The sequence below is a fragment of the Cotesia glomerata genome, linkage group LG1 (genome assembly GCF_020080835.1).
Source record: "Cotesia glomerata isolate CgM1 linkage group LG1, MPM_Cglom_v2.3, whole genome shotgun sequence".
NCBI classification, from domain to species: domain Eukaryota; kingdom Metazoa; phylum Arthropoda; class Insecta; order Hymenoptera; family Braconidae; genus Cotesia; species Cotesia glomerata.
In genome coordinates, this window is record NC_058158.1 from 29100073 (window position 1) to 29122456 (window position 22384).

At 32.6% G+C, this 22384-nt stretch overlaps 1 protein-coding gene across 3 annotated transcripts in view; it reads right to left on the reverse strand.

Moving 5' to 3' along the window:
- The window catches only part of LOC123274955 (bifunctional heparan sulfate N-deacetylase/N-sulfotransferase), a 161033-nt gene that overhangs the window by 29973 nt on the left and 108676 nt on the right, over nt 1-22384 (reverse strand). For 2 of the 3 annotated variants that reach the window (XM_044742772.1, XM_044742771.1), the window contains exon 2: nt 2113-3630. In XM_044742772.1, coding sequence (XP_044598707.1) covers nt 2113-2279 — 167 coding nt within the window. In that variant the 5' untranslated portion in view covers nt 2280-3630. Of the gene's footprint in view, nt 1-2112; nt 3631-18866; nt 19292-22384 lie in introns of those variants that run through there. The other variant, XM_044742773.1, reaches the window with a different exon arrangement.

Genomic DNA, 22384 nt, shown 5'->3' on the forward strand with positions numbered 1-22384 from the left:
TATTACTTTTGCAACATAGCGGTCAGCTAAGAACGGATTTTAAGAAATTCTTCACCCAAAGAGGATTTCAGGAGCGTTAATGAAAAATTCCTGTTTTTAAACTATAGCTCCTATTGGATTCTATATGTGATGTATAAATTATCTAAAATTATTATTATTATTATTACTATTTACATGCTACCGAATATTTTAAGAATAATAAAACTTAAAAAAACTAACTGGTAAATGATATCAATCCAAATAAACTAAAATATTTTTTTATTAATTAAACAAAAAGTGCAGAGAAAAACTGGAAACGTATATTTAAATTTCATGAAAAATTTTCTAGAGTGAGTAATAGCCGTCGTATCAATTTCAACAAGCGACTAGTGTTTTATTTTTTATCAGAAATTTAATTTGAAATAGTTGATCTCACTTGAAATTTTATCTAAACAGAGAGGTGCCTTTTTTGTTTTTCTACGTTAATTAAAAAATAAAACAAATGGTTCTTTACTGGAGAATTAAAATTTACCATAGTGTAATCTGTTAAAGTGTAAGTGTACCATCATCATTGAGATAATTTAAAACAGGAAATTTAGAATAGAAAACAAAGCCCTGAATAAATGTACGTTAATTAATATTTGTAAAAGCCCTTAAAACTTAAACAAAATCAAGGTAATCCCACAAAGCCAGAGGCAGCTTTCAAAGAAAACTCATCACTGAGGATCAGGTCCTTGTTGATGAAACTAACTCTGGGGTCATTCGAAAGGGGCCGTACTCTCCACTCCTGTTGTGTACATCCAGTACCCGGTTCCCGGCAGTGTTAGGTATACTTTGCTCTCAATATATACGGTTGTACATATATATAACAAACCGAGACAGAGTTTCTAAACCCGTGGGAGGTACCCGGCAACTCGTTACGCTAAATGACCCGCTTGCCTCGATTCTCTAGTTTGTTAACTAAAAGTTTGCCGTATACGTAGTAGCCATACTAGCAAGAGATCGCGGCAAGCATACCAGCTAAAATTCGCCGTTCGGTTGGCCAAGCGACTAGACGTGTATTTGCCTTTTCGTCTCCACCATGCCAAAGCTCTATTTCCCGCGAGAATGATGGAAAACACATACTCCTACAAACTCACATGTATGAGAGATCATTTCAAATGGACGTTTGAACTAATAAAATTTACAGAAAACTAATGATAAAATAATCGCTTTATCCGCAAAACTCTACTTGATTTTGAATTTACGGTAAACTCTACACACAAAAAAAAAAAATAAAAAAAACGATATCTTGGTTCCAAAACAATATTCTTGCCTTCAAAACATTTTATCTTTATGAATATCTTGATTCAAGTAAACTATTTTCTTGACTCAAAAGTTTTAAACAATTGAGTTTTAAACATACATACAGACATAGTGACACCCTTGCGGGAATAGTCAGGGAAGCTTCCTAGGACCTCAAAACGTCGAGATCTGATGAAAACTCGATTTTTGAAAAACGGGGTAAAACCAATAACTTCCCGATTTTTGCAAATTTTCAATTTTCTTAGCGGGAAGTTAAAAATTTATTAGCAAAAAAATATATAATAATTACTTTATATTTTTGATGTGATTGCTTCATTATTATGAACATAAACATTTTTCTATTATTATGTGCGTCATTCCTATAATATTATAGTAACCATTCCCATAATTTTTGGAAAGGTTCTTATAAATTTCTCTCCGTGTAAGAAAAATAGTTTTTTTACTTTGGGAAAAAATTTTTGAAGACAAAAATGTTCTTGATTTAAAATAGCCTTTTTTTTTTATTGTACGAGACTTCATTGTCATCAAAACTTTAGTTCTTTGATTTATTTTTCTTTGCTTAGATTTTATTTTTATTTCTATAAATAAATCCGCGATAATCTCGAAAATCCATGGGGTTTGATCAATGGGAGTATAACGTGTCGCGCTCAACTACTGAGCATGCAGATTACTCGATGATATGCGATTTAAAAACATGCGCCGTCAATTATTCCACAGATTGCTCGTATTACATTACAGTATAAAAAGTTCGCAAGAATATTTATAAGACAGCTTGGTGGCTTATGAGCTGTGAGCCATAATTTATAATAAAAAAATCAGATGATTTACCTGGACAGCGGCGTGCTGATAACGTAGTGAGTGTAATAAAAAATGCTGGCCACTGAGACGAGAAGCAACGCGGCGACGCACCGTTTAACCGTGGCCTGTTTGACGATACACCTGGGCGCCATTGCACCCAGTAATGGGACACTCGCTTCCACCCCGGAAATCTTCATTGTGACCACTCAGTACAGTATCGTTGTTGCTGTTATATTGTTATGAAGGGGACTTCAATGGCACTCTTCTTTGTTTTAGACGATCCACTTAGGAGCCTTCAATAGGACTTTCAGTCGTCTAGTGCAATTAAATATAGATGTATAGGTATATACATATGATACAGAATACTATCACATTGAGTGGGACAAAAAACAGTATTGGGTGCGGTATAAGTAGAAATACAAGAGTTTTCTACTTTGCAAACTGACTATTCCACATCAGTGACTTAAATGATCCGTGAAGCCGATGGCACTTTTCAATGATTGCTGACAGCCACTCGACCTTGACATCCTCGCTACTAGTGCTCGTCGCTATCTACGTCGTTCTCTTGAGAATAAATAAAAAACTAACCTCAGCAAAATTTATCATAGATATAATATACGAAAAAATATTTAAATTATGTTATAAAAATACTACACTAGTTCAAATTTAGGCGATTGATTTTCTTCTAGTCTTGAAATTCATTTTTCAATTACATATTGTTGGAACAGTTTTCCTCAATTTTCAATAATTAAATCGTGATCTATTTTTTCCCGCGGTCGTGGAGGCACGACCGCCATTTCGTGTTGTTGAAAACTTTTCTAACCCATCTGGTTTACGACTGATATTTTTAGCAGCACTTCAAGTCATTTAAAAATTCATTAGAAAACTTGTAAGTCTTCGAAGCTACTTATTTATTTTTATTTATTTATTGTTTATTTATTTTTTACGATAAATCTTTAGAGAATAAGTATCGCTTAGGTAACATAGACTTGAGTAAAAGTGGTAAAATAAATTTTATTGAAATGTCACGCGAGGCAGCGGCCACTTGGGGATTTCAGTGGCTTGCGATATCGAATGGGGTATATGGCCATCCGTTACCGGTACTTGCACAAGGGGTACACTTGAATGTACTTCCCACTACTACGGTGGTCGCGGCTCTCACCCTCACTGGTCTCACCTACACCTACACCTCGGTCCCCACTTATACCACTAGTATAAGCACCAGTAGTAGTAGTAGTAGTATTAATAGTAATAGTAACAGTAACAGTAGCAGTAGCAGTGACAACACTACGATGGTCCAGTTGTCCAGTCGTAAATTTAAGCGTTACACTGGTGTACGCTGCAGTAACTTTTATTCGTGGTAGCACTATCCCTCGGCCACTGGTATTCCTATCACAACAACCTTCCTTGTCAATTAAACTTAATGTACTAGTCCTACTGCTGCAGTACTTTCTCAGCTTAGTATCTTTCTTTTTTTTACACCGTTCGACGGCAGTGCGAACACCGCAAATTGATCCTCTTTGTAAGTCCACAGCACCTCGCTTCTTCCTGAAACAAATGATAGTAAGAAAAAATTAGTACTGATAGATAAATATCTACCATTAAAAACATAAAAAATAACACCTCTCGGTTAATATTCTTTTCTTATTTTTTACCCCAGACAATCATTCTTTCTCTTAAAAAACGGTATTGCAAAACCGCGAAACAGGCATGCGGGCTCGCTTTCTTAATGAATAAAAAAAAAATGGGGGCAAAAAGATGAATTAGAAAAATAAAAAATAGACTTTTAAAGCTTGGGTATTTTTACCAAGAATTTATCCTAGATCGTTTAAACAGCCGCGCAATAACAGGCTGTGGGAGTAGCAGGTTGAAAAGTCGTGCGGGGTAACTAGTTATACAAGTATAAGTGTATATATGTGCTCCAGTGCCCACAATTAATCGACTGTACTTGCGCTAAAGCGTCTTGGTCGTCGTCGTTGCTGTTGTAATGAACCTGTTTTTTTATTTATTTTTATTTTAAACGTCTTTTTTTCTATTTAGTCTTTAGTTTTTTAGTCTTATTTGTCCTTTTACCGTGGTTGTGTGGCCGCGTATCATGAGCCTCCCACTGTACTGTGCTACCGACTAGACATACACTGTGTTCAGCGCTCAAGAAGTCCATTAATCAAGTCCTCCCTCGGTCTAGAATTACTTATTGCTTGTGCGCGTACCGATGCCACCTCTGTCCAAATAAGAACCGGCGTATTTCTTCCGTGTGATGGTAGAGCTATCTAGTCTTGTCCGAGAGCTATCATATCTATATATATATTTATATATAGAGGGATGAAAAACAAAAGGAATTAATTGAAAATGAGGACGAACTGGTGAACGACCTGTCGAGAAAAATCATTAACCAATAATGTATTTTCCTTAATAAAATACAGTAAGAGATTGTATTGTAGGAAATCGGAGCGTAGGTGAATTAAAAGTCCATTTTTAATCAGAATTCATTCCATCACTTCAGCTGAAGTTCCGGAGTTTTAATTAAATTAAGCTCTGTATTTGGAACAAGTACTGAGTTTTATTCAGCGGTGATTTAAAAATGAATGCTCTGCAAATTTTTTACGGTAAATAAAATGAAAAAACAAAATATTAAATGTTAAATATAAAATATGTATTATAATTTGTATAAATATTATTCTTGACATTTTCTCATCTCTTTACGATATCCCACGTGACCTGACCTGGCATTTTTCGTGAGCTAGAATATTGATATCTTTCGGCACACAACTCTGCGCCCTTCTTTCATATATTTATTCTTTGATATATAAATATAGATAGATAGCAAGTCGACGAAGTAAATCAAAAAGATGGATATATGTACAACTAAAGAATTACGATGTATATAATATATAGTATATAAAAAAAGCGGTGTCAGAACATATAAAAGCCGACATCTAGGACTTCCGCGATGACGAGAGTAACTTGCCGATCGTACTAAAAACGAGATTGCTATGTGATGCGGCATGAGGTGAATAGGGGAAGCAGAAGTGTAGCAGTCTCTTTTGGAAAGACGAGATGTCGGGCGTGCTAGGAATTTAATTACGTACTAGTCATTTGAGCGGTCTACTCTGGGACTTCATCTTCGATTATCGAGCAGTCAATTTCTATCACGCCCCATCATCATCTTCCTCCACCTCTTGAAGCCTCTATTTCCCCTTAAATTACATCTTTCTGTTCATTTCCCGATGGTCTCCTCTTATCTTTCCACTCATCGGTTCTATTCCATTTATTTCGGGCAACATTATTTTTTGATCAAGCTTCTCGTTGGTTTCGTCCAACAGACTTTTAACATTATCATCTTGGTTACTTACTTTTATATTTTTCCATCACTTATTATTCCATTTTCATATTATTTCCCCGGAGAAGGTAAAGAACGGTGAATAAGTTCTTCGGTATTTAACAAAAAAAGAAAATGTCATCTTTTGATTCCTCGTTATTTTTCATCCGATGGATTCAACGAACCAGACATTGCATTTTCTATATTTTTATATTCAAATTATACCCGTGTTGATGTGAATCCAATTCCACCGTGGATTTATATTCCGTATTACATTGCATCACATAGATGATGTCAATTTTTTTTAACATTTCGTTTATTTAAAAATATTAAAAATCATGCATCTAATATTGATATTACTGACACTGATACTGAGTCACGATTTTATCAATATGAATTATCTATTAAACTTTAATCTAGCGATTGAATCTTCTAAGTGTTCTCTTCCTTCTCTCCTCATGAATGCGAAGGAAATTAATGTTTGCCTTAGTTCTCCTTGCAATAATCCCAGGAAATTCAGTGTCGTGAATAGATTTTCAATTCATAGGACCCATGGCTTCATAAGTTATATACAAATTCATTCATACACATGTTGATATGCATATATTTCTTATGTACATATAATATATATATATATATATATATATATATATATATATATATATATATATATATATATATATATATATAAAATCAGCCAATAAAGCAGACAGTTTCTTGGCCTTTCGTCGACACCTCGTGGCTAACGAGAAAGCGTTTATTCAAATTCTATCTTTCTGGAAATTGCCCCGCCGTTGGGCGCGCGTCGTCGTGTTCCGATAGAATTCAATATTCACTCACCGGCATCCTCTTCGTTGGTCCTTTCCTATCAATTTCCGATAGTAAAAAAATCTAAAAAGTCAACAGCGTAAAGTCAAAAAGCCCCGAGATTATGGACGATGGGACGTGGAAAAAATAAAAATCTAGCTAACAATTTAGTTAAATTTTTTTTTGGGTTTATTATTGAGCTGTTTGCTCGATCAGTAAATCATTTAAGATTTTGATTGAGATAAGAAATTTGGCTCAGTGTACACGAGATAATTGATAACTGAAAATTGATTTAGCAGCACAATTGAATGTTGACGTGATTGATCGGCAATCCCATTAAAATTGTACATTGCAACTGAGTTTAGTGTATTTACGGTATAGCGAGGCTCGTCGTACGTCATGATTCATGAATCAAGCGCATAAACCTATTCTATATCTATATATACGACGATACTTGTGGGGAAATTGTCGACGATTGAGTTTAGGGTTTCGCAAACGGAATCAATCAACCACTCGACACAAAGGAATCGGATTACTATGACGGTGTGCAGCTTGCTTGTAGAACTAAACCTGCTGTGAGACTAACGTATCACGTGAATCTTGAACACCACTGATAGATATATATTATCCTTGTTGTTTCTCTTGTCATTGATGGAAGACTGGCTCTCTAAGACTCATTAATTATTCAACTAACTTATGATTTACGTCTCTATTGAGACTATAAAATACTCTGATTCAGGTCACCTGCTCCATATTTTATTTATTTTGTATTTAATAAATCGCCCGAAATTTTTATTAAAACTTTCAAATGTTGATAAATTGTAAATAAACGAGATAGAATATTGAAGGACTATTTCCTGTAGAGATTCGAAATGGCTTTATCAATTGATATAAAAAAATAATAAAACTCAAAAAAAGTAATAAAAGTACGTACGTGTCAGCTTGAAATGGGAGATAGGCGATATTGGAAAGTATTAAAACGAAAGTAATTAGAGACTTGGCACCGAAAAGACTTTCCAAGCTTGTATCTATACGACCCAATAGTCATCGTGTCTAGAAGCTTATCTACTCTCTCCAACACTCGTAAGTCGGCTATCCTCGGGTGGATTATCACTTTGAAGTGGTGTGTCACGTTTTTCACTTCATAGTCAAACCCTCCCGGTGCCAGAAAACAAGAAAAAAAAAATAAAGAAAAGAGAGTACCAAATTTACGATCACTCTTCTTTCAACCGAATGGTAGATTCAAGAAATTTTTAATTTTTCCACTAACGGTAACGTTGAAAGTATGTGATAGAGGACGCATGATAGCTGAATCGTCTCCTTACTAGAGAGTTATGTCTGAGGTATTAAATTTTCAAGTAAAAGTTTTTTCGTAAGGAGCTCTGAAATTTTTTAGTGGAAATTGATTAATTAAAGACATCAACGAGTCTATATCGAGGTTTATCACGCGATGAGTGGACACGCGTGCGAGTCTTGAGGACGTTCTTTTCGATGATTTACTAGCGCACATGTATAAACAGAATCATTCGCATGGTGAATGTCCGAAAGCCCTTGAGTGGTTACACACTTATACACCACGAGCTCACAGCAGCGATAGAATAGATGATGGTAAACAGGCTATTGGTTGCACACACACACATGCATACACTTCTGTTCCACAAGAATCTTTACTTAAAGACCAAAAAAAATCTAACAAATACGAACTGAGCGAGCAGGAGAGCAAAAGCTGAGGTAAGAGCTAGGGTAAAGGATAGCCCTTGAGTTGTGTGAAGAGGTATCTCAAAAGCCATCGGTTGAGATCACGCGCGATTTTCCAATGGAATGACGACGCGATAGTGTTTACTCTTCCGGAGCAACTTCTTCGCCGTAAGCCTTTACTTGTTGTCTTTCCACCACCGCCTCTGCCGTTCTTCTTATACTCTTATACTTTTATACTTTTTCCTTTTATTCTTGGTTTCCTTCATCTTTATCTTTATCTTTACCTTATTTCTCCTCTTAATCTTTATCTTCGGCTCCGTCTCACTTTTTAAAAACTTCTTTAGGTTTTTTATTACTCAATTCTTTAGCTCATCCACTCCAGACTGTGCCAAGTACTTGCATTACGACTTTATTTTTTAGTCTGCATTATACTTTCTCTTTAATCTCACGTATGCTTTTGTCACATCTGATACGCGTAGTAATACAATTTAAATTTTTAAACGACTTTTGTTGGTTGCCTTTACTTTGTTTTACTTTTTATTTTATTTTAAATTAGTTGTTGTTTTATTTTATTTTAATTGTTTTTTCATGTGGCGTCTGTGGGCAAAGATCGATTAACCGAATGAACGTAAAATCACCGCAGACGAAATATTCGATTTCAATGAGTATACGAGAAACGATAGAAGGCAAATAATAAAAAAAGAGAGAAAGAAAATTTAGAGACGGAATAATGTCTGTCTGTATTTGTGTGTGTGTGTTATTGAGGGTAAAAGAAAAACAGCCTGACGATTTTAAAGCTCAAGCTCAAGCCAAAGCCAGACGTCTGCGGCAGGGACCAACATACACCCACACACACATATTCACTCACTTACAGGATGGTGATATTGTAAAAGCTCGTTTATTATCGTTGGCTTGAGACTCGCGTCCCGTAGTAAGCTCGGCTAAGCACTACAGCGCTACTATATTACACGACGATATATATTCGTATATGTATATATTTACATGTATGCACCATTACTAATCGAGTGTACATACAGTTAGCAGTATGTACGGCGGTACTTGAATATTTGTGTGCGCGCACGTGCATACGGCGAAGGAGAATAAGAATCAAACAGTGACCGCGTCGTACCGGCCGGAGAACCTCTGCCTCTGGATCTGGATTCAGTTAACCTGTAAGAATGTGTGGATGTATGTACCTACTATACCCTGGGGTTGTGTGTGTATGTATATGTGTATGTACATGTGAGAACGCGAGCAATCTGCGTATAATCGACCTGTATATACCAGTTCGATCCTCCAGCGTAGAGATAAGGAAGAGAGGCCAATGACTGCAAAAGACTCGGTCATCGAGTTCTCGGGCTTCCTGATGGGGTTTCAAGTTAGTCACGTGATTAATTTTCTTTTTTGTTGTTACTGCTATTACGCTATTTGTATTGCTGATTGTAAAAATTTAGTTTAGTCTTTCAGAGGAAAATGTTGAATCAACACGCAAATTTACATTTATGAAGCACGATATTATATAATTCATGGTATCTTAGATTTAAATGTTTGATTTGCAGGTTGCTTGATTATATTTGGTGATCACGCAAGATCGAAAGTAGCTGAGAGTATATAATAGTCAGTAGTTAGCATTACTCGTTCGAAATTACGTCATGTGGATGAATATTTCGTCCGTTTGTGCCCACACTGTACTAGGTATGCATGTATTTATGTATTTATGTATCTATCTATCTATCTGTATCTACATCAACATCTATAATACATCTGTATTCATATACATATACATATATGCATGTATGTATGGTTATATATGCAGAGAATTTGTGGTAAACATAGCATTTCGAATATTAGAACATTCGGTGTGGACATTAACATGTCTGGAGTTTAGCTAAACCATCAAGTACTCCTTTGTGGTGTAGTGTGCTAATCAGTATAAATTTATATGATGCTTCTGTATTTATGTTTATATATTTGCTTTTGACATTACACATACTCGCCACTGAGCAATATGCGACGTCAAATGACGTCATGAATGAAATCATTTTCAGCATTAGTTCATGTTTATGTTGTATGTGTGTAAGCCACTGATGGAACCAGGTGACTGATTACAGTCACGGATACTCATATAATTATTATTATTTTAATCTCATAATCATAATTGACAATGGATCAAATAGCTCGATGAACATAATTATTATATATACTTCCTGTGACGTTGCAGTATTCCATTTGAATATGAAAATGGATCGATAAGAAATATACTATTGAATTGGGTCAATTAGTTTAGAATTTTAAGCTTATTTCTGAATAAATGAGACAGTATCGTTTATTTTTGCTCTGAGTGTTATTTAAAATTTATATTTTATTCTATTATATTATTATATTATATTATATTATATTTGTTATAACTATTATTATATTATATTATAACTAATATGGTTTCAAAATAACTCGAAGTAAGTCGACAAATGGATTCCAAAAATATTTTACATTGCTCGGTGAAACATTTTAGGTAAAAGTATCAATAATTGACCCTATAAGCGGAGAGGTACTAATTTTATTTTTTCTTTTATCATATTAAAATTAATATTGTTGAATTTTTATTTTTACAACGAGTTGATCAATCTGTTATTTTTTCAAATTCAACTAAATTTATTAATTGATAAAATGGATTACTCGGATACATCAGTAATTAACGCCTCTCTTGACTTACAAAGATATTCTAAAGATGCATATGATTATTATTATTATCATCATCATCATCATCATCATCCTAGGTAATTAAATTTATCATGCGATAAAGTAAGACGTCAAAAATCGAACCCTGATAAATAATTGGAGCTTTTACTTTATGATGTTAATATCCGAGTGTTAATATACAGGGTGTCCGAGAAGTAACGGACGCCATTGTAGCATCTGATGAAAAAAATAATTCTGAGACGAAAAGTCCTTAGCCATTTTTTAATTAACCGCATAGATAATTATTTATTTTATTTATTATACGGATTTCTAGTGTACAGGCGTAATAACGCCCTTTTACACCCTAAGCCTTATCATTCTGCTTAGCTAACTCTGCCTTATCATTGCGGCTGTAGACCGACTTGTGCCTTCTGTACCGCATTTGCCCTGATCCTCACCACTCGGCTATTGGAACAGTAACATGGGAAAACCACAGAAAAAACCCATGTTAGTACAGTCGGAGCTGGGTTAGGTCTACAGTGATTGATAAGAAACTCTTATTTATCGACCACTGGAACATTAGGCCCCTCTCCTAGTGTGCAGCGATCCCTCGTGCTAGCCAACGCTGACTAGAGTGGTCACCCATTCAAGTTTTTGCTTAAAATGTGTGATCGCCCAAGTCAGACGTGTGCCGCCCGGCTATCTCTGCCACTTCCAGAGGATGGCAACGTAACGTAACGCACATATTTTTAATTATAATCACTGAAAAATATTGGTGCGTGCTGGGATCGAACCCGGGTCCCACTCTTTCGAAAAGCGAGCACCGAGCCGACTGGGCCATTGCCAACCTCTGCATAGATAATTAATTATTAATTGAAAATAACGTCTCTTTATTTGTTAGAGAAAGAGCGCCAGTGTCCAGTAAAGTACGTGCCAAACAAAGACACAACTAACTGTATGACTAACTAGCTTCTACAACTAACGTAGTCACACATATTTACTTACACATTCATACGTGCAAACGTCTTAGTTTTGAACGCACTTGACTGGACACTAATTATTAATTAAAATAACGTCCTTTTATGTGTTAGAGAGAGCACTAGTGCTCTCTCACTAGTGCTCATTATCTATGCGTCTGATTGAAAAATAGCTAAGGACTTTTCGTCTCAGAATTATTTTGTTTATCAGATGCTATAATGGCGTCCGTTACTTCTGGGACACCCTGTATATTTTTACATCTATCTGTATGATCGATAATAATTTAAACTTTTGACCTCTCGACATCATTTTATGGACGATAGATGAATCATTAATTTAGTAGACGATTGAGAAAAATTTTGATTATTAATCAGACTTTTATGTAAAATTGGCAATTTACTTGATAAAAAAAGTATTCTTAAATATGAAGACTTTAAAAATAAATCAATATAATTTATATTAGAATCGATCATGCAGTTAAATTAAACCTGAAGTGATAAATAAAACAATAATGCGTTTTATTGAAACTAGAGACTTAGTATTGGATTACGAACGATGGACATCTCTGATCAGTGACTAATTCAACGTAGTGAGCATCGGTATAATTCGAATCCATTAGCCTTATGCGTAGCAATACGTCATTGTGGCATAGGTTATCGGATAGTGGGCATTAGCGTTTGGTTTAATCCAATCGGACACGTTTGAACGCAACGTTCTGTTAAGTACGCTCGCACATGGCCTTATTTCAAATCTCTATTCCTCTCTGTATACTCACACACATCCTTACTTACATATACACACATTCTGTGCAATCCGATTCGTGTCTTACGCATTAATCGGATTGGAATCATGCCAGAATGCGTCATAATTTCTTCATTTCATTCTATATTTCGATTCATTCATTTATTTTTTATTGGTTCTGCCTTTTCGAAATGCATCCTCCGCTGGGGTATTATTGTAAAGAAATGAAAGGATAAGCAGTGATTTTTAATCAAACCAACGTAAATTTATTTTGAATCGGAAAAATTCATAGAATCCAATAATGCGTTGGAATCAATACAAAGGGATAATCGTCACGCACGACAATAAGATGTGTGCAAATGTTTTGAGCACAATGCACAGAAAAGCTTTCATTCTTATTGCTCGCCTGACCTTAACACTCACTGATGGAAATAATCGTTCAGACTTATGCATTCGAGTGTGCACATGTGCTTATTATAAAAGTGAGTCTACTATACATGTGTCAATATCTTAATGTTTTGCGACATCCGTAGGCGAAGGTTGTGATAATTCAAATAATATATATATTCTACTCATTGCACTTGACATTTTCGCGCTGATTGAAGTCAATGAACGTTCAACTTACATTTGAATTGTATGCAGACAGGAATTAAATTGTTGTTCTGAACATTATCATCATTATCGTTGTAGAATGCCGGATGAAACCACTGGGAATGATTATTAATGTGTGATAATAAATCTACACAATCGACAATTTTACCTCATAATTACTAATTATTCGCTGTTAATTGAGATCTCTCTAAGAATTTAATATTCACCGCTAAAGCTATGTTATTCAATTTAAATGACACGCATTTGAACCACAGGGATGATAAATATTCATTCACATGTCATACAGAATTGACGAATAAATGACCAATGACAATCTAATTAGTTCATTGGAGACACATTCCTTTGTTTCTCCATAAAGATATAGAAACCACTTAGTTTTAGTTTTGGCAATAATTAGTCTAGGATGAGCAAGCTAAACTCCATTATAGCGTCAATTGGTCAGTGATTTATGTAGCGACTACGTCTATTGTGATGGATATGTGTATGTATGTATGTGGATGTGTGTGTATGTATAAATTTATAATTTCTCTTTGACTCACAGCTATACACTTTCCAGCTTCTCTTTAATTATATTAAACACAGTGAATTGCAGCATCGCATCTCTGGTTACTTAACCGTACACGGTCAGCAAGGGTAACTCTGACGTCGTCATGGTGGTAAAGTGGTTTTAAACGTGCGGCGGATCGTGTGGCTGCAATTTAATTCGCGCGAACAGCCCTCTTCTAATGTTCACCCTCGAGAACAATTATTTCGTTCATTCGTTTTACGGTAAAATGAGCTCTGGAGGTCATAAAAAATATTTTTTCTTCTTAACATTTGTCTAACCTAGGAGCTAAATTAAACATTTTAGAACTATAGTTCTTTACCAGTATGTATACATAACTTTACTTATGTATTCACCAGTTAAGTTAATTAATGCTCTTGAAATATTTAAAATTTAACAGTTTAAACCACAATCGGCTTTTTAATAATATACTCGATAATTTTTAATTGGTAATTCCAATTTAATGTTTTTAATCCTCTTTTAATTTCATGTAATCACTGAAAATCCTTTTCGTGTCATTCACAATCTAGTATTTTTATTTTTTCGATTTAATCAGCTTTTTTGTAAGCAAAATTTTTGTCATAAGATAATGGTATGTTTTAATTTAAAATACAATCAAATGAATTTTCAATAGAAGAACAAAGTAATAAAAATTGATCAGTAGAAAATAGTAACATTTATTTTAATTTATTTGCAAGTGACAAATCAATTAATTTTAATAACTTTTGCTTTGACAACCTCAACAAAATTTATTCAATTAATCCTTATTTATTAATAAAAGAAGAAACTGCTTATCATGTTCAAAAATTATATTTTCAATTGACAAGAGAACGTTAATTAATTTTAATAAATTGAGGCTGAAACATTGAAGGAAAATTTACTTAACGAGTTAAAATATGAATGAATGATGATTATAATTGTGTTTACAATATAAATATGTGAATATATAAACACGCGTACAACTGAGATTTATTTAGCGTTTTAATTAACATTTGTTGGCGTAATAAACCGTATAAATGTTGGTAGTAAATTGTTGAAAGTAGTTGTCATTACCTTGAAGTTATTTCTAAACGTTTCCGTCAGTGTTAATGAGTTTCATCGGGGCTTAAGGACGGTGGTACAAACGTACAGTATTATGCCGCTGTTACCGCGCTTACAGAGCTCTGGTGTACGTTAAGTACAAGGTGCCTGGTGTCGCCGTCTTAATTGCGTTTGGGTGTTACACCTCTTGCTGTACACAGCATGCCCGAGTATAAACGAAAACGTTAATAACCCGCAAGTTACGCGACCAAAGGACTGCTATTTGTTCCTCTCTAGCTTTTAAGACAAACCTCTTTTTTTCTCACTACTAATACTAACAACAACATTTACTGTTACATTGTAACGTGTTACACGGGCTTTGTGGCTCACACTTTACATTGCACTGTTGTTTATAGTTTAATTTCACTTTTCCTGACCATTTTTCCAGACTATTTGTCCTTATTTTTCTTTGCCCGCTTTGTCTATCTTCGTTTGTTGTGGTCAGGAGTCTATGTTTTACGATAATATGCATGTTTGCGTTGGTCGCCTACGTTTTTGTGCTATACTTGCAACAAAGTCCTACGTTGCTATTATGTCGAGTAAATATATATGTGTGCGTCTATATATGAATGTATTCCTTTTACTTGGTCTTCGCTACTCATGTGTAAATTTAATACTATAGCATTAATATTTTCTTTCACTGGTATCTTGTAATTTTTAGCGGTAACCAGAGAATCAAGTTTTACGATATCTAATTTGAATTGAATCGTATCGCATTAAAATGCGATTTTAAATTTTTATTATAGTTTGTTAGATAGGAAACAAGTTTTAAGTTTATTCATTTGTAATTATTGAGATAAATTAAAAATATTGAACTAATCATAATATAATGATATATAATTGAGTACACTGAAAGAAAAAAAAACCAAATTGATTCAAAAGAAAAATTCTTGAACGAAGATAATCATTTTGAGGAGCTTCATATCGCATTTATTTAAGTAGAAAAATTCTTTAACTAAGAAAAATTTTTTTTTGTTTAAATTAATTCTATTTGATCCAAGAATTTTTCTTGAAAAATTCAAATTTATTCGCAATGCTAATATGCCTGTTATAAATAAAAGTTACTTTATTATTTTAATAAATTGGGTGGTTTTCAGTTAGATTGAATTCACTAGAATGTTGTTTTAATTGTTAACATTTTGCTTTTATAAAATTGTAAATTCTTGAGTGTACTCAAGACACAGACACAGACTTCTTTTTGAAATGAAAATTTGGGAATAATTGTATTATTGAATTTAATTGTTAATACATAATAATAATATAGAAATAATAAATGACGAATTTTGATCAAATTCTTATTTCCTTCAGTCCCCCCTCCCCCTCGTGGTTATTTAAACACTTGTTATTTTGAACTCTTGATAATTTGAAATTTATCTCTGGTCCCTTGAGTTTCAAATTATTGAGAGTCGACTGTATATAATTAGCTTCTGTTTCACAAATAGTTATATTTATAATTTAAAATCCACTAAAAATAATTAAAAAAAGTTTGTAAAAACTGAAACATTGGTTCAGGTTCGTTTTATTCATAGGCCACGCTAAATTAAATTTTAATTGAATAATTGCTATTTAAATGGAGACTATCTGTTTAGTTTTTATTATAACAATGTGTACGTGTTACAAAAAAATTGAAAGAAAAAACTTCGATATCATATAATCAAACTATTTAAATAAACTCACGTTTTTTCGTTATTGATTATTCCGCAACGAAACTCTTCGAAAAACTTTAACCCATGCTGTTGAATGCTTTAAAAAAATTACCATTGCTGTCTCTTGATATCGAAGTTTGGTCACGTGAATAGAAAAAAAAAGGTAAAGATTGGAAAAACAGTACGCATTAGAGCGTATTATTTCGGGGTGACTTTTTAAAAACCAAAGATCTTTTAGTACATACGTATAACGAAAAAAAAAAATGCCATTCGGCCTCACCCGAAATGGAAGGTAGATTTCATGTGATATGAGATTTTCTTTATTTATGTTATTTAATTTGTTGAATAACAAATGTTTATGTAATTTTTAAATTTTCAATCCGCTATAACTTTTAAACGAGTTAACCGATTATCACGTAGTTGACAACAGTCGATGCAGTTTTTTGAATTCTATGATGAATTTCAAACCGTGAATTGATCAGATAAAAAATTTCTGAATTTGTTTGAAAAAAACGCTTTTTTCGATTTTTTTCGTCAACGATATCTCACAAACGAATCAAGCGATTTTGACCGGTCCGGCGGCGATCGACGTAGTTTTTTTATGTTAAGAGCTGATTAGTTTCTGGAATCGGTCGGTGAAGCTGTTTAAAAGTCATTCTAAAAAAACCACATTTGAAAAAAAGTTTTCATTATTTTAAAATTTTTGAATGGCCTATAAAATTAATAAAAATCTTCATAAAGTATAAGTGTTATAGGTCAAATTGAAGGTAATATAATCATCTTCAACGGTTAAAGTTACAAAACTTGAAATTTACAAAATTTTAAATGGCCACCATTTCTAAACTAATTAACCGATTTTGCTCATCTTCGAACTCGACCTCGGTAATTACCCAAAGAATATGTGTACCAAGTTTCATCAAGATCGGTTGAAAACTTTTCGAGATATCCTGATGACAAGGTTGGTTATATTACACACACATATATATATATTAGGGTGTGCCAAAATGTAACTTCCGTGGAGAACCTTTTAAAATTGGAATTTTGAGTTCCACTTTTAACAGCAGCTGTGTTTGGGCATTTCCTGAGATATTTCGAGGTGAGAGGATTCATTTGATTAGTTATAGGATTTTTAACAGGAGATTTAATTGGGCACTTTCGGCCAAATTTTGAATTTTCACCGGAAATGCCCAAACTAAGCTTCTGTTAAAAAATTCTATGAAAATCAAATACATCGTATATACATATATATATATATATATATATATATATATATATATATATATATATGTATATATATATATATATAAATTTTTTAACCAATGGTATTTTTGGAACCTACTCGACTAATTATAACATATGATAGCAAAATCAGGTGAAAATTTCACCTTGAAGACTAATGCAATAGTTAGATTTCTAAAGAAATCTACCTAAAAAGCTCGGAGCAATCCCAATTAAAAAGTGAGTATATTTGTACTGAAACTTTTTTTATTTAAAATTGATAGTACACAGTACTATCCCATCGTTAAAAATTTTTATCCAGAGATGCTCTTCGTGATTTATTGTTTACTCTTTTTATGTAAAATAAATAGTTTAGTTTAGTGACAGATGTTCAAAGATGCTTTTTACTAGACTTTAAATGGCTGTAACTTTTGAACCATTAAAACGGCAAACTCATACAACTCCGCCTAACTTTTTTTTTTATAGAAAATTTTATTAGAAAAAAAAATTGCTTTTATCGTAATATCTGACGATGGAAATGTGTTCGGTAATATCAATAAAAAAGCACAAAAAAAATTAATTAATCGACGTAAAAAAAAACCCAAAATACTACCCAGTATATTTCTATACATATTTTATCTTTGCTATTCTTTCGCTAGTATATTTTTTTTATCAGAACATACTAAAAATTTTAATGCAAATGCCGATAAAAAATTACCAAGATAAAGTAAAAATTGATGTTGAATAAAAAAAAAGTTTTAACGACCAAAAATATGAAAGATTTCAACTGATATAAAGGTCACGTTTATGATTGGTGGTAAACTATCAACTCTCGTTGATCGAGTCGTATCGTTGCAGCTTAATATATTTACACATATACATTACAGATATACATACGTACATATAGATCCTTACAAATACAATCGTAGGGTATAGGTCAAAAACGAGAAAAAGTTTGCCAACGCTGCAGGTACCGAGAGAGTTGTCTATTTTTTCCTATTTTTCAGCTCACTCCCCTTCAACTTTTTCTTCTTTTATTTATTTCATTTTCCTCTGGTTTTTTTCATCCGTACACCGAGCCAGAAATGTGTGCTGTCATGACCGTTCTATTGTACACGTACCACATATGTGGATACATACATACATATATATGTATGTGTTGTATCACATTGTTTTAGTTTTTCTCTACATAAACTGTTTAATCCGTGTATACCTTGTCCACAGCAAACATCAACCAGTCAGTAAAGTACTGTACAGTACTCAAACTTAAACTCCTTCTCTCTCTTTCCTCCCTCCCATCTTGGTTCCTCTATTTATTTACACATTCCCGCGGTTGATACGAGGAAACGCCTACAGCTCTCAGTATTTCATATGCAAAATTAATATTTGTCTTTTCTTTACTCTACCCAAGTTAGCTATTAAAAATTAAACTGTTATAAAAGTTTATTCTTCGTCTACTTACCTAATACATCCATAAATAATCCGCCCTCGCAGTAGTATGTTAAGTTTATTTTTTACTCCATACTTCTATATACAATATAATAATTATTCAAGCATATACGCGTTTAAATAAACTCAACTCGGAAAATAACAGTTGGCTCGTAAATATCGCGCTCTCCAGTTGTCTACTAACTTTTAGTGTCATTTAGCACTCGTGCACTCTACCACTTATTCTCACGGGTTTTTTTTCCTTCTCAAATACTCAACTATTTTTCGTACATACTTTCATGTACGTGTTCTTGATGTAAACACTGTCTGCACCTCACTATAATAGTCTCATCTGACAATGAGCAAAAAATGAACCTAATATGGAGTAGAAATATAAAAAAAAATATTGACGCAGTGGCCCAGTCCTTGAGAAGATCCGTCCCTGATCTCGGAGGCAACTAACGTCACCCTCGTTCCTTGTCCAAATTCCTGGAATGATGCATATCCCGGAGAGACAGATAATATTCTAGCAATGGTACCGAGAACGACAGACATAGACAGTAACATTTGTCTTGACTATATCTTATATCCTATATAATACATACTAGATATATACTGGTGTGTACTCTACAGCCAATCCCATTGGACTTGGTCAGGTAGTCAACGCATGCCAGGTATGCGCGTTACTTACTCTGTTTCAACTATTTTTACCCATTTTATTTATTTATTTCAAACTCACATTTTGCTCTTGTCGATTCTCTCGTCACGTTTTCCGTTTTCATCCTTACATTCTGTTCTACCTCCTTCAATTACGAGGAAGTGAATTCTGCGAACGTATACATTCGCTGCTGAAGAAGTAACTTTTTCAACGCTTGCTTTTAATTTCATCACAAATATATACATATTTTATTTAAATATTTATTATTCATTTGCGTAAATTAGTGGCAAATCATTCTGCTTTTATTTGCAATGTACACAGTATTAGACTTTAAAAGCTTGAATTACAAAATATGTGCATTTGCAATCGATACGTGTGAATATCAGTGGTTGTATAGTTTATATTTATAATAATATGCATGCGACGTCGATGCATTAATAGAAATTCATTTAATTGTCATAAAACCGATGAATTGTCATCACATGCAAGTTTATCTGTTCCGCGATTTTCGTTCGCTCTGGCATTGTGTGGATTCAAAAGATTAAAGAGTTCTGTACATATATGACCCTCTACATATCCACATTGTTTTATAATATACACAAAGAGATATAGATAAAGATTTAGATGTAGATGTGGATATCATATATATGTGGTACAGATAAACCGTAACAGAATAGTACTACATGTAATAATACATAGCGTAGAGAAGAAATAAACCCAACATTGTGCCCTCAATCTCTTTAGCATCTTTCTATGCTACTCACGTTTTCATATTAGCCCAATAGCGCACCGCTGCACTGCTGTGAATTTTTCGAGCTTCTTTTCTTCCTCAAAGTCACTGGTATAAAACGTTTTTTGAATTTTCAGCAATAATACATATACTTTTTCTCTCTTTCCAAGCTATCCACTTCAATCAGTATCATTTTATATAACACACAATATTTGTTTTTCTTTTTATTATTGTTATTGTTATTATTTTATCTTTTCAACTCATCAGAAATAAAATACAAAATCAAGACGATGAAATAAAGTTAATCAAAGTTGATTAATTTATATTCATTACTCGTTATTAATCATCCATCCTCGCAAATTATGCAACGGAGTTTATTTAACAGCAACTTAGTTATAAGTCATAATATAACGTAATGAATTAAACGATGAGTAATATCTGGTATTTTATTTTAAATCGCAAAAGGAGTTTGTAATTAAATTATAAAATTATAGTTATATCGTGTAATTTAAACGATAAATTTTCGTGCTCAAATAAAACTAACTCACTGCTATAAACTTTTAAGCGCCACTAATTTCTTTTTTTTTTATATTAAATTGATTTTGCCGTAAAGCTAGATTTTATGTTACGGTTTAGAACATTTCTTATTGTTTACGTGCCCCGTATATGTGTTATTAAATATATACAGAATTTACGACAGACCAGGCTTTAATTATTAAACTTTACGATATATGGAAATGTATGACATTATTTCTGTTTTATTATTTTCAATTCCGAGTACTATAACCAAGAATTATATTTAAGATATTTAATTTTTTCTTGATCATTCGGATAAAAAATTATTAATTATAGCTGTTTTATTTGTTTGTTTGATCTAGCGATCGGAGTACCGGGAATTTGGCTGAAGCCGTGATTCACCAAAAAAAGGTAAGGTTGTTTTTCTATACCTGTTTCTAATGAATTATGTCGAGAAAACCTGATCGAGGTCTGATGGGTTAGAATTACGAGAATTTCGTGATTATATATAATATATTGCATACATAAAACGATTAGCAATTAAATATTTCGGTGAATAGAGCAGAGATATATTTTGAATGGTAAGTAAATAAAGACTGTACACTGTAAAAAAATCGACCGTGAATTTCATTCCCTTCTTCGGAACTAGACTAGAATAAATGTTTATTTAGCTGAAGCAAGTTTTATGCTAACAAATATTTTAAAAAATTTCTCAAGTTTAAGTTTGCAAATATCAATTATATTTTTCCAAAAAATTTAAATTTTTTAAAAGATTTAACTAAATTTTCATAGAGATTATTTTGTTTTTCAGTTTTTTTTTGATAAATCTTAATATAGATACGGAAAAAATAATAAATTATTAATATTACTTCGTTTAATTAAAAAATGTTAATAACTTTAATTGTACTAAAATAAATTTTTATATGGCACACTGATAGAAGGATTTCTTAACATTTAAGAAGATTTCTTTGTATTTAAGAAATCATTTCTTAAACATCATTTCTTAGTATTTAAAAAATATTTCTTTGTATTTAAGAAATATTTTTTAGTATTTAAGAAATATGTATATTTCTTTGTATTTAAGAAATATTTCTTAAATACAAAGAAATATTTTTTAAATGCTAAGAAATGATGTTTAAGAAATGATTTCTTAAATACAAAGAAATCTTCTTAAATGTTAAGAAATCCTTCTATCGGTGGAATTGGTAGGATTTCTTAAAAAATAAATTTTTATGCAAAAAATTTCTTACAAAGTGATATTTTTAGAAATTAAAAAAAAAAAAAAATACTGATGTAATTTTTTAAAAATATTAATTAAAAAAATTTCCAAGTATACATGTTGTAATTTGTAAACGAATCACAACTATTTTTTATTATTTTTATTTATATCAATATAAATATAAAATTTTTCTCGGAGTGAATTTTACACCGAAGAGATTTAATTATTTAAAAATCACCCGAACCGTGAATTTCTTACAGTGTAAATTACAAATGATGTTTAGGATCCACAATAGTAAGGTAGATATATCAAAGAGAGATTAAGGACAATGTTTTCCTCTTAAGTAAAGAGGAAATAACGCTGATTGTTCTCAAAGTATAAATTAAAAATGATCCAGATGAAGGATTAAGGAGTATCTTCCTGAGGGAG